General features: G+C 44.1%; 1 protein-coding gene across 4 annotated transcripts; it reads left to right on the top strand.

Moving 5' to 3' along the window:
* The first annotated feature begins 184 nt into the window (after nucleotides 1-184).
* On the top strand, nucleotides 185-12704 carry GJA10 (gap junction protein alpha 10). 4 transcript variants are annotated; one of them, XM_074581140.1, is made up of 4 exons: nucleotides 185-1344; nucleotides 4872-5407; nucleotides 5507-6279; nucleotides 11696-12704. In XM_074581140.1, the coding sequence occupies exons 2-4, from the start codon at nucleotides 4888-4890 to the stop codon at nucleotides 11732-11734; spliced, it is 1332 nt and encodes a 443-aa protein (XP_074437241.1). In that variant the 5' UTR covers nucleotides 185-1344; nucleotides 4872-4887; the 3' UTR covers nucleotides 11735-12704. The 4 variants fall into 4 exon arrangements, with proteins under 4 accessions (XP_074437241.1, XP_074437240.1, XP_074437238.1 ...); XM_074581139.1 differs by having other exon boundaries at nucleotides 4872-6279; XM_074581137.1 differs by lacking the exon at nucleotides 11696-12704 and having other exon boundaries at nucleotides 4872-7018.
* The last annotated feature ends 1004 nt before the right edge of the window (nucleotides 12705-13708 follow it).

Genomic DNA, 13708 nt, shown 5'->3' with positions numbered 1-13708 from the left:
CCCCTCACCAGCCTGGTAGCTCTCCTCTGGACACACTCCAGCACCTCAATGTCCCTTTTGTACAGAGGGGCCCAGAACTGAACACAGTACTCGAGGTGAGGCCTCACCAGTGCCGAGTACAGAGGCACGATCACTTCCCTGCTCCTGCTTGCCACGCTATTCCTGATACAAGCCAGAATGCTGTTGGCCCTCTTGGCCACCTGGGCACACTGCTGGCTCATGTTAAGCTGGCTGTCCACCAGCACCCCCAGGTCCTTTTCTGCTGGGCAGCTTTCCAGCCACTCTTCCCCAAGCCTGTAGCGTTGCTTGGGATTGTTGTGACTGAAATGCAGGACCGGGCACTTGGCCTTATTAAACCCCATACAGTTGGCCTTGGCCCATTGATCCAGCCTGTCCAGGTCCCTCTGTAGAGCCTTCCTACCCTCAAGCTGGTTCCCACTGTGTTGCTGTTTGCAGTTACCCATCTCAGGTGCCACTGGCCAAGGTCCCTGGGCATCCCATGGCATTTGTCACCAACCATTTCTGAGCTCCAGGATCTTTCTTCCAGCCACCATCTTCACCACCTTCTTTCCAGGCTTCCTTCTTTCCAAAACTACTTCCAAAAACCATATTTTGGCACACCACTTCTTTCCAGCACCCTTAAGTTTTTCCAATTTAAATAGTCTATATGAAGAAGCATGAGGTGTGATCAGTCTCCCACTGAGAGACTCCCTGTCCTCAGTCCTCCCACTGGACCAGGCTGCTCAAAGCCCCATCCAGCCTGGCCTTGAACACTTCCAGGGATGGGGCCTCCACAGCTTCCCTGGGCAACCTGTGCCAGTGCCTCACCACCCTCACAGTGAAAAATTTCTTCCTGATTTCCAACCTAAATCTACCCTCTAAATCTAAATCAGTTACACACCTTGTAGGATGGAAGAAAAGGGCCAGAAATTCTGGAACAAGAAATAAAAAAAAAAAAAGATGTTTGGCATTTCCATAAAATTTAGACCTGGGCAGGACTAGGCAGTAGAAGCTCTTCGTATCAGAGCCTCAGCTCTGGTGACCCTGATTTGTCACAAAATCCCGTTTTGGCAACTCACCTTCTTTTTTTAGATCTTGTCTTTTACAGATACCAAATCTGAATGGGCTGGGGGTGGCTCTTTAACCCAGCTGAAGAAGGGTTACCATGCTGAAAGCCTGTTTCCAACTGAAGACTTGAGTCTCGGTTCCTGTGGCCTCCATTTTCAAAGACTCAGTCTAACGCATCCTAAATTAACTCACCAGGCAACAGAGTATGAAATCGGACATGACCGATCGATCCTTCAGCATTGATTCAAAGCGAAACTAATGGAATGTAAAGAAAATGTAAGAATCTATCGTGTTGTAAAGGCTGCCTATTTAGCCATTTTACAAACTAAAATTTCATTTGGGAGCTGGGTGGAGGTGTAACGTTTGAAAAACTGACTAAAACAAGGTATGAGGACATTGCAAACTACTGCCATACAGATTGAGCCTTGAGGGAACGGCTTTGTTAGATGCCACTGACTAAAATAATTGCATGATAATTTTGGCTAGAGGCACCATCCTATCATCTGCTGATTTTTAAACCGTGCATGAATAGTTTAGACTGAGTGATCTTGGCATCCAGCTACAAAGAACCGAGAAGTCCACTCAGCGTACCACATTTATGCTTTGGCTCTTGAAGAAAAAAAGATGTCCTAGTACTGTCGAAGGAAGGTTTCTGAGCTATAGCAACCGGCAACGCTGCGTACTCCTTCTGCAATGCTCTAAGATAGACTAACGAAAGGCTTTTTCTAAGGTAAGCAGCAGAAAACTAATTCTTCCTAGGGCTGTACGGAGCAGGCAGGCCCCTGTCAGACTGGAAGAAACGCGAACTAAACCCAGGAGAATTTGCATCTTAGCATTTAACTTTTTTTTTTTATAAGAAGTGATTTGAATAGTAGCAAATGATCAAACGAACTTTAAAGTAAGGAAGTAACAAAAACCAGAAATAAAGAAACTCCCTCCAAGAGACATGGTGGATTTCCATCTGGTTCTAACTAATTACAGGTATGATTTTTTATTGTTTGAAGTAACCATATAAAAATATTTGGACAGACACAAAGGTAGCCAGATGGTATAATGAGAAATGTCTCAGGTATGTACAAACTATACTAAAACCGGTATATTTCTAATATACTAGGCTAGTATACTAGAATACTAGAATTTCTAGTACACTAGTAGACTGGAAATAATGTTATCATTGATATTTGAGATCACACTCTTACAGTAAACTGAAATACTCTGTTACGCAGAGCTCAAGTAAGACCAGAGAAGGGAAAGATGAAAAAATTGGAAGCACATTGCTATGACAAGTTTGTAAAGTAGTTTTGGCTGATTTCTTAGAAACTCTGACTTTCATGGCTCTAGACTAACTTCTTGGTTTTATACACAGTGTTCACCTCATCAATATTCATACTGCGGTTCTGCCAGTGCAGATTTGAGGGAAAGTATCTTGGTATAATAAATTCACTTAGAGAATGGAATTAGACCAGTCCTGTAATTACTCTCCCCTGTTGGCCGTTACAAAGGTGAGGATAGAGTTGTTTAAATACTGGTAGAAACAACTTAACAAACAAGCACATCTACAGAGCCAGAGTAATATGTTTATACTCCTCCTCTTGTCCTGTCTTACCCTGAATGGATACATTAACTTTCTGCTCCAAAATGGGCAATGATGATTCCTAGTGCTAGAGAAATGCTATCTATCTTTCCATCTTTGGAATTAAAACATGTCTCCTTTCCATTTTATTCCTGTGTTTACATTTTAGCATCTCACTTGGGTGTTGCTTTTGGGGTATTTTTTGTGGAGTCTATCCGTTTCAGCAAGGGACCAGCCATTCACAAGGCAGCAAATATACCCAAAGCTCCTTTGCTTAACTGTTGCGTTGCCATCATCCCACCTTTCAGGGGATGTGGTACAGAGCAATCAGCACGTGTCACCCACTCGTACCTGCCTCTTGAGTACTCAGGGTTTGGGAGCTTGGTCTATCTAAATCTCTATTTCTCAGTTTACTGGAGATGAACTATTCTGTATCAGCACTTCCAAGCTCAGAAAAACAGATTCAAGATTTTTAGCTTGAGATATAATATTTTCTAGTAAATGTTTCAACATATGAACATCTTTACACCCACCCAACCTATCAAGACGCAACAATTTGATATCTGCTCTGAAAAAAATCCATACGAAGTCAGAAGAAAGATCTGACATTGTTCTTTAACGATAAGGAAAAGACACTACAATAATTCTTGCTGGCTTTTTTTTCCACGTATCTTATTTCGATATACACAGGAGGGAAGGAATAGGGAAAGAAGATATTCCAGGTGCCTAGGAAATTGCTGAACTGGCTAGGTTTCCTCAGCAAGTTCACTGTGCGAAAAGGGAAGCTCATTGTGTAGATTCAAATTTGCAGAGAAAAAACAAATCCTAGAAATTAAAAAAAAAAAAAAAAGCCTTTAGGATGCCTATGCAAAGCATGACTGCACTGTTGGTTACAATTGAGAATCTTGCAGTGTGGATAAATACAGCCTCTAAGCAGAATCATGCTACGTGGGATCATATCATAAACCGTAACCAAACTATCTTGATAACAGTGATATTGCCCAGCTGTGCTATCAGTTAAAATTGTGTAAGATTTTGGATACTCCAGCCAGCCACTCTTGAAAAAACTTAGAAATTGCACTTTACTAAAGGTGGTGGTTTAGTGGAATTTGGGAAGTTATGAACGTACAGCAGCATAAAAAAATTCAAGTGCAAACCCTAAGGTAGATATGATCCCAGTTGCTTTCAATATTTTTTTACCACATTAGCAGAAAAAATTCCAGGGACCCAACACTGAATGTGCAGTGCATTCACAAATAAACAGACAAATACCTTATATTTCAATTCCCCACATTACCTGAAGCTCCGTAATAGTTTGCAGAGAAGCGACTTGGAAAACAAGCATCTGTCAGCAGAATGTAGATCAATTTGCTGGTGAACCAAAGAGCTTCTGGGGAAGAGATAGTTAAAAAGATCTTCTCACACCCACAGCTAAAAACCTCCACATCACTCCATTATGTAATCCCTATTTATTGATCTCATATGTTGAAATTTATAATTAAGACAAAGTCTTGGTGATTCAGTAAGTCTTGAAATGCATAAGATTAAAGATATATAATCCTAGAAGCACTCTCAATTTATTAACATTATCCTAGAACTGAGACTATACATGTAGAGCTATGTGTAAATTAGCTCTGTATTCTCCAAGGGAGAAACTTGTGGATTGTTACCACGGTAGATCGGAAAATATTGGATGGATGGCACTAATAATGCTACTACCTTTGGGTAAAAATGAAACATTTTTCTGTCACAGTTTTAGGGTACTTCTCAAAACTTTACCAAACAAATGAAAGCCATGACTGTTATATATTATTCTAGTTGCTTTTCACCCAAAACTATGGCAAAGCCACAGACAGTGGAATGAGGTGGGTGTAGGATTAAACTATAGTTGGCAAAGGATTTGCAAAGTAGAATAAAAGTGTCTTCTTTCTTAGTGGGAAGAAAATAGTGTAAAACTGTAGGCAGTTAAGAAGTACAGTGGCTTACAGCTGAAATCAATCTCTCTTAAGCTTAAAATAATCTCACATTTGCATCTTTCACCAATAATCATAAAGTCTGCCTTCATTTAAAGACCCATTAAGTAGAAAATAATGTGAAGAGATCTCTTGCTATCAGAAGAAAGTATATGAAAGATCATTACTTTAAAAAAGCCCCAAACCTGAAAAGGCCATTTCCAAAAGAAATCTAGTATTGTAGTAAAATAACGTGGGGTTTTTTTTATTTGTTTCAGATATGAATTTCTGACCATGGGGGACTGGAACCTATTGGGCAGCATCCTTGAAGAAGTGCACATCCACTCCACCATAGTTGGCAAAATCTGGCTTACAATCCTGTTCATATTCCGGATGCTGGTGCTGGGAGTGGCTGCTGAAGATGTCTGGGACGATGAGCAGTCTGAATTCATCTGTAACACGGAGCAACCTGGCTGCAGCAACATCTGTTATGACAAAGCTTTCCCCATCTCTTTGATCAGATACTGGGTACTGCAGATCATCTTTGTGTCTTCTCCATCGCTAGTTTACATGGGCCACGCGCTCTACAGATTAAGGGCTCTCGAGAAAGAGCGACAGAAGAGGAAAGCCCACCTGCGGGCTCAGCTAGAAGACCTTGAGCCCATGCCTGAGGAGCACAGGAGAGTAGAGAGGGAACTGCGTAAGCTGGAGGAACAGAAGAAAGTAAATAAGGCACCCCTGAGAGGGTCCCTGCTGCGCACCTATGTCCTACATATCCTGACCCGGTCGGTGGTCGAAGTGGGCTTTATGATAGGTCAGTATCTTTTATATGGGTTTCACATGTCTCCCCTTTACAAATGCACTCGTCCCCCTTGCCCTAACACGGTGGATTGTTTTGTGTCCCGACCTACAGAGAAGACCATCTTTATGGTTTTCATGAACAGCATCGCCGCAGTCTCCCTTTTCCTCAACATCCTAGAAATCGCCCACCTGGGCCTCAAGAAGATCCAGAAGAGCCTCTATGGGCAGCCGCGGCGGCCGGCGGCCCCCGCCGAGGAGGAGGCCAGCCTCTACAACTCCAAGAAGAGCTCCGTGGTGCCGCCGGCCTGCCCGCCCTGCGACGCCTCTCCGCCGCGCCCCGCCGCCGCCCCGCCACCGCCTTCCCACACTCCCGCACCCGCTCCCGCTCCCGCACCCGCGGGGCCGCCGGTCCGTCAGCACCGCGGAGAGCTCCGCGGCGCCCCGCCGCCCCGCCGCCGGCACAGCGCGGCTCAGCACCACGGACAGCAGCCGCCGCCCTCCTCCAGCAGCGAGGAGGCGCCGCGGGCGGCGGCGGGCGGCGGCCCCGGGGCGGTGGCGGCAGCCGGAGCGGGGACGGCGGGGACGGCGGCCGCATCCCGCAGGGTCCTCCGCAAGCACAGCCGAGTCAGCATCTGCCGCGACTTGGAGGAAGAGCGCGGCGACTCCCCGGACAGCGGGCACTACCCGGGAACCCGCAAGTCCAGCTTCCTCTCCCGCGTCCTCACCGGCAGCCGGGCGGGCAGCGACAGCGAGAGCGCCGAGTCCCGCGGCGGCTCCGGCCCCGGCTCCGGCTCCGTCTCCGGTTCGGAGGGGAAACGCCGGGAGGAGGGCAGCCCGCCCAGCAGCCCGCCGCCGGCCGCCGCCATGGGACGCCGCGTCTCGATGGCAAGTAGCGCCCCGGAGCAGACGGAGGGAGAGGGGCGGCGGTGGGTCCCAGGAGAGGCGGGTGCCCTCACTGCCTGTCCCGGCCTCGGGGAGCAGAGGGCGAGTCAGGGGGCAGGGAGGCTTGGGCAGGACTTCTGACACAGCTCTTTATGCCTCGCATCCTCTGGGTCAAGATGAGCTCCTGCATGCTTGATCCCTTTCTATGGTGAAAGCAAAAACATCACTAGGGAATTATTGAGTCCTAAGGATGCCTAAGTCACGAATCTCAACTTCTTTGTACTCATTACATCATCCCAAATGACTCGACGAGAACTGTCCCGTGGAAAACTTGTTCAGCTCCAGCCTGCTTGATGCTGCAAGAAGAAGTGTTGAGTGTGTTGAGTTCAATGGCTCGACTTATCTCGGCTTCAGGGGGTTTCTCCCAGAGGCCACCACTGAGTTGAATAGTTGCTCAATGAACAAATAAAAAGATCTACATAAAAACCACCAAATAATTGCAATCCCAGAGCCAACGGTTATAGAATTGCACTTTCAGCAGCTGTTCCTATTCTTTGGCTACACACTCTAAGTGTCATCACAGTCAGTGTTGATAAGATACAGTGCTTGCTTTCAAGAACCATTGAGGGTTTTTCTAAAGTAATTTGAATTCTGATTGCCCCAAATCGCAGGATTTGTCCTATGAGAGCAAAAAAAGCTCCTTTACAAATGCTTGCAAGGGCAAGCCCTTAAATACCTTTTTATAGGGCATGTAATAAACAGAAGATTACTTCACACAATGCTCAAAGTTATAGATTGTGTTCAGTTTTTCCTCGCTCTTCCTAAAAATGAATACTTTTCCTAAATACAAAACAAACAAAACCAAACAACCAAAAACCTTCAAATCTTTCATGGTAAGAAGCAGAAGGCGCTCTTACACATTGCTCATCAAGAAACTGTTTGTGGATTCCAGTTTTCATGGGGTTCAGTTTCTACAATATATAGTCAGCCTAAGCCATGTTCAGTTGTCACTTAGATGCAATTTAACCACTTTCCACTTCGACATTTCTAATACTGGGAAAGGGCCTAGAGTCCAATCTGTCAGTCTGCTGGTTTTTAATACTCAGATGAGAAGGCTTTTTAAAAAAATGAAGTGCAAAAAGTTATTCGAGCGAGACATAATTTCTGTAGCACCCTGTTGAGAACTCACAGAAGTTGCCTGGCAGCTTTACAGTTTAATGACAATGACACTATCTTCCAGGGGAGATCTTGCAGAGAGATACAGACAGTTTACGAAGCAACGTCATTACTCTTGAAAGTAACACTCTTCTGGCATGCTGCCTTTGGGGATCATTATGTATGTGACTGGTACTACCATTTTAAAATGTGATTCAAGTAGGAATTTGTTGCTTCCTGCTTACAGCACATGATATTTTAAAGTAAAGGTGCTTCTATATACAACTGAGTCAATATTTTGGCACATGCTACTGCTTTGTGTAAAGTGTGCTTTGGCATGCTTTACTGCTAGCATTGCTAAGGCATTTTATGAATACCAATTTCAATACAAAAATATGCTGGTGCATCACAAAAATGTTGAATCTGGGCATTAAAGCTTGTATATCCTTCTGGTCTGTATCTCCCAATTCCTATATTTGCTATTTAATCTTGTTTGTCAAAGGCACTCAGCATTGATTTGATTGGACTTCCAGGAGAAAATCATCATGTATTAATGTTTATATAAAAGAAAAATATGTGTGATTAGATTTACCTGTGTGACAGGAGCATTCAAAAATCAGATATGCTATTAAAAAAAAAAAAACATACTTAAATACTTAAAAGGAATCGTGCTTCCAACTGAAGCACAAAAAAGGATCTGCCATGCCTGATTAATAGTGAGTTCTTGCAACAGTAATGCAGAGAAAGGACAGACACTTTTTAACTTAACAACGAATTCACATGCACAAACATTTACTAAAGAGCCAAAATACAGTCTGTTCTAACCTGGATCTTAATAATCTAAGCTGGATAGCCAAATGGAGCGAAACCATAGTGGAACTGACAACGTTCTTCAATTTTCTTTGATAATTTTCCCAAACGATTGTCTTTAGTTCCATACTGGTTCGACTGTTTTCTTTTTCCCTTCATCCATACCATTCTGCCAGAATTTATCTGCAGCATTCTTTCATTAGCTCAGTGAGAGGGAAGTATCAACTCAACATTGAAAATATCACTTTCTATACTCAACAACCATTCGAGCAACCTCCAAACAAACACATACCCACGCTCTGTGCTAAGATAGCAGGACAACCGCAACTGCCCACAACCACCATAGCTTTCTTAGATGAAGGGAAATCTCAAAGTTACACAAAATCCATCCGTCTGTTACTGCAAGAGTCTGCATACAAGTCAACCACATCCTGGGAGTCACGGCATTGAAAGCACCAAACAGATCTCATAGTACAGTTATGGATGCTTGACTTTCAGGCAGTGATGAGATTTTTTTGAGCAATATTTTCAATGCCATTTCCACACCAAATTCCAGTCTCTAACAGATAAATAATTATTATTAGGGACAACTAAATGTTGTAAAAATTACCTCTCATAATGTATTGCATCCTCTTGATCAAACTGTGAAGACTAGGTGGTGGATAGTAGCTGGCCAGGTCATGATCAAGTGGTTTTTCCCAACGAAGTACAAAACTGTGTGAAAGTCTCAACTGTATCAAATGCCTGAAAGACAACAGGAAATTCTTCTTAGACTTCCTTTTTAGAGGAAAGGTTACTTTGGACCCCTAAGAGAGAATGCATTCGATCCTTAACTGGAAACCTTCATGAAACAGCTCAATAGGCTATCGAATACAAAATGCATCTTTGGCATGAGGATTCCTCAGCTTTTCAGGCTTCAGTTCAAACTAGACCACCTATAGATATAAAAGAAGAAATGCCCATTGGTAGGATTTGTACAGACTAACCATGTTTGGCCATAATGCAAACCAACAAGGTTATTTAAAACTTCCTCATCCTGAATTGGTGGAGGTGAAGAGCCATTTCTTCATTTCATGTCCATGTGGTATAAAACCTTGAAAAAATATTTATGCTCCAGCTGTTTAGTTTTACACACAAACCACTCACTCATTATACTCACTGCCTCACGTGTGAAAGACTGTGTGAAGCCATTGGGACCATCACCTAACTCTCTTTTCCTCTCCGGGTTGAAGGCAAAAATAAGACATCTGAGCATTCCAGCTGAACGGTTAGAGAGGGAGGGATCTTTACTTCGAAAGTCACCCTTTGCCAGAATTGAGCGGTCTTCCTCCTCAGCCATTTTCTACAAGCCAAAGGAATGATTGCAGAACATCAGAAAGTTCAGCTGAGCGTGGCCACAGCCTGGCGTTGCATCTTCTGAGTGTCACAGAGTCATCACAATTCAACAGCTGAACGCAAACATTTCTACAAAAGCTGGAGGCTGCGTGTTATTACATTGCTAGCTGCATTTGAAGTCTTTTGCTAGCTGTGTCTCTTCCTGCCTTTCTAAAGCAGAGAACTCCAGTTGCACGCTACACGAGCAAGTCCAGCATTGGTTCTTTTGGGCCTGTATATAATAGTTTTCTAAAGAATCCTAAGGTGTGCTCTAAAAGCTATAAGTTTTAATTTGTTTTTTTGGGGTTGGGATTATTTACACTAGGTTGGCAACTCTCCTCACAAAGGCACCATCTTTCAGATGACTTGGAACCAGGTTATCACATTTGCACCCCAAGCCCAAACCTGCATTGAGAGACCCTACTGTGCTGGTCCTCTTGCTGGAGTACCAAGAAGACGGGGAGACAACATTATCTGGTTGTGTTTCTGCATTGAGCCAACATAAGTCCCTGAAGTCACGAAACAAAACTGGAAGTCATTAGAAGATTTATAATATTCTCAGCAATATTTTAGCTGAACCACTCTCCTGGGAAAACAAAATTACTAGATCAAGATTTTCAGAAAGAACTAGGCGTTTTAGGCACTCAAATTCAGATCTTTGTTTTTCCTGAAGTGCTGAGTTTTCCTCACCCTCACGTCCATTCCTTATTCTTTAGCCCACCCTCTCCTCTGGAGAGCCCTGTGCTTTCAGAATGTCATCTCTTTAAGTCTATATTTTTGGCTACAAAGTAATCAATGTATCTTTAAAAGCAAGGTCCCCTCCTCACAGTGAATGATGTAGATAAGGCTGATAACGAAGCAGCTGGTAAAGCTGATACTCTCAGCTCACAGAATTGGGCCGAGCTAGGGCTGCTGATTTTATTCATTTGCAGAAAAGAAAGTCTCTGGGGCTGCAATCTTGGTTCTGCCAACGTTGGGGAAATTTTACGATTCACTGGGTCTGGTTTTCCTCACCGCATTGCTTTTTCATTCCTCTGTGCTCTTCAGTTCTTTTTCTACTTCTCAATTCTCCATTCAGCTTTGAGCCTTTTACCCAGTGGGAAAATACTTCGCAGTGAGCAGGGTATGAAAGAGAGAGCTGCTATTCAGCCTGAATGCTTGCAGTCTTCTCCAGAACAAGGCATGTTTACTCACCCTTTCAACAACACTTGAGGAATAAATATCCACTCGTTTAACTAGCTGCTCACCCGCTCTCGCTCCTGGGGCTGGGAACCGTTTGATCAGAGCGAATGTACATTGAAATAACAAAGCCAATAACTGTAGAGGAGTTATTTAGACAGCTGAGCTCCACTGGGACAATCTAGTGGTGGGGTAAGGGACTGGTAAAACCCAGTGTTCCTCCAGGATGTTTAGGAATCCTTAAAGGTATTCACATTTACACCTGCTGGTAACTACTGCTGGTTTTGTACAATTTTTCTATGTAAACACCTCTTTAAACCAAAATTTTAAATTCCACAGTAGTTGTATTTTATTCTGCCCCGGAGCACTTGGGAGAAGCTTGTGGTGACAACAACCAGTGTACCAATTACCCTGCAAAAGCTACTTGGTCACCCAAAGGTAACTATTCACCAACTGCACAAATACAGAGAAACTTTGGGGCTCAGCAGCAGTTGACAACTAATGAACCCCTCTGAGGATTTGTGCAGCAACAAACGGATGAGCTGGATTTGAGAAAGTGGAACCCGCCTAATTGAGTCCATCTTTGTATGGTTTTAAAGCAATCAAAAATATACAAACACCCTTAACGTGTAAAGCAAGACCTCTGGGATGGGCCCACTGATTTCAAGCTAGTTACTTCAGGGATTAATGTGTTTATTTTGGTTTAAAAGCAAGGTGTTCCCCCTCTCCCCACCCTCCCCCTAGCACTGAACAAAGCCCTCCAAGGTAAGAATGTTGTCAGCTAAACACCAGATTCCCACCTATGAACGTGTTGGGACCTGGGTTAATGACTATGATAACATTTCTTTTTCTCCTTTAAGCCAATTCAGCTTCATCCTTTCTTTCTCTTGTTGTCTTTCAGAGCATGCTCCTAGAACTATCATCTATCATGAAAAAGTAACGACATTCCGAGGAGAAGAAAGAAACTAAGGGACTGAGCACAAACCACCTTCAGCAGAGAGATAAAAAGCAGATTATTTGTTGCTATGCTCCCCTCTCCCACCGCTGTAATGCTAAACTTGTAACACAGTTTAAGAAAGCAAACTCTTGTTTTATTCCTCCATTTTTTACACCAATCCTGACAGCACCCTCCTCTGATTGCTGGTGTTAATGGGTAGCTCGCTCCACGACTCAAGATTTTTCTCATGTAGACTGAGCCGGATCCCGTCAGCGTGTGCTGCCACTGCAGAAATAGCCTGGTGTCTTTGGGAGAACGTTTTGGGATGTACAAGTTGTTGTGCATGCTAGTAGTGTTCATATCAGAAACCAGCCTGATCCACAGACCTTCAAGGTAGTGGAAGGCTCAAGACACCTACAAGAAAGGGTTAGTTTGATTTGAAAGTAGCCTGGAAGGCTACGTGGCCTCTATCTCCCCAGGCTTCAGCAGCCAATGAATAAAAGATGGAAGAAACACACAAGGAATCCGAAGGGACAGGGAATTTAGCAGAGATAAAAACCCAGCTGAAGAATATGCTGCTGCTCGTCTGCCTGTGCTAATGCTGTCCTCCAGCTCTGATAGAGACTTTCCATGCTAATGTAGCCCCCTTGTAACTAATATTTTCAGCTTCAACTTTGAAACTAAGTAAAATCGGGCAATTTATTTTAAGTCCAAAACATCTGTACTTTATTTCAGTTTTCTGTTCAAGAAGATCTGCAAGGTATCACCTCAGGGGCATGAAAATCTGATTCCCTTCACTGTCTCATTAGTTCATATAGAGGAACTGAAGGACCAGCAGAGCCAAAAAGAGTTCATTTTCAGTTTGCTAAGACAGACTCCTTTGCTAGGGAGGGTTGGATTTCTGGGTCGTACGCGGCCCAAGAAAGCCGTCCTTCCACTTGTGTATCTGGAAAATAAAGCACCTTGCTCTGACCGTCCCTGACCCTGTTTCTGGCCACGTGCTTTTAGCTGCTTTTATTTGTCAAGCTTATCATAGCTCGCATTTGCTGTCACCTCAACGGCAAGCGATGCTTGGAACGAGCTTGTTTGCTATGCCAGTTTCTCCAAGCATAAAAATCCTCTACGACTTGACAACTGTAAGGCAAGGCTAGCAGAAAGCAAGACAGCAGGGAAAAAAAAGAGTTGAGCATAAGGATTACTTGAGATTGCAGTAGTTTTGCTCCAGTGCGCATGATTTACATTCATATTCTGCCTCACTACAAGCTCGTTGACAGTTTGCCTGTGCGTTTGTTTAGTATTTTAGAGCAAAAAAAAAGGGAAATATTTAAGATGGTGTCCATTAAGTGCCAGCAACAACTGATCGGGGATGGAGAAACAGCTTTGCTAAAGTACGTTCTCTACTGCCAGGCTCTGTGTAGATGCGGTGGATGCTACATCTGACAGATTTGAGGGGGTGGGAAGCTTTCTTCATGTATGCTTAACAGCAAGGTTCAGAAAACTGGGAAACTCTGGAAAGCAACATTTCTGGTTTTCTTCCACGAGAATTTTAAGATTGAAAAAATCGCAGGCAACTGTCACTGCTGCAGATGGAGGAGGATGCAGTTTGTATCCCAAAGGATGGTGGCCCGGGCACACCATCTAGGGTTTCCTGTCTGGTGATAAAAAGCCTGGGGACCTCACTCTAGCAGCTTGCCCTCCTCCCCCATCCCCACAGCAGCATCCCAGCAAGTGTGTGGACCAGAGTCATTCCACTTCCCCCTTCCCAGCTTTCCTCCTGCCAAGCTGCTGAGCAGGCTCTCGGGTTGTGTCCAACCCAAGGAGAGAGGTGGCTGCCACCTGTTTGCGAATCCCAGAGAGCAAATGCCCCCAGTAGACCCCACACCCTGCTCGTGGGAATAGCACCCAAGGCTGTTATCATTCCTTCTTTCCTTTCTGGATCTTCTGCAGTTTAAGTGATGCTAATGGTCCACAGCACAA

This window comes from Larus michahellis, chromosome 3, assembly GCF_964199755.1.
Source record: "Larus michahellis chromosome 3, bLarMic1.1, whole genome shotgun sequence".
Lineage (NCBI taxonomy): Eukaryota > Metazoa > Chordata > Aves > Charadriiformes > Laridae > Larus > Larus michahellis.
The sequence above is the reverse complement of the archived record's forward strand: the minus strand, read 5'-3'. Positions and strand labels throughout refer to the sequence as shown.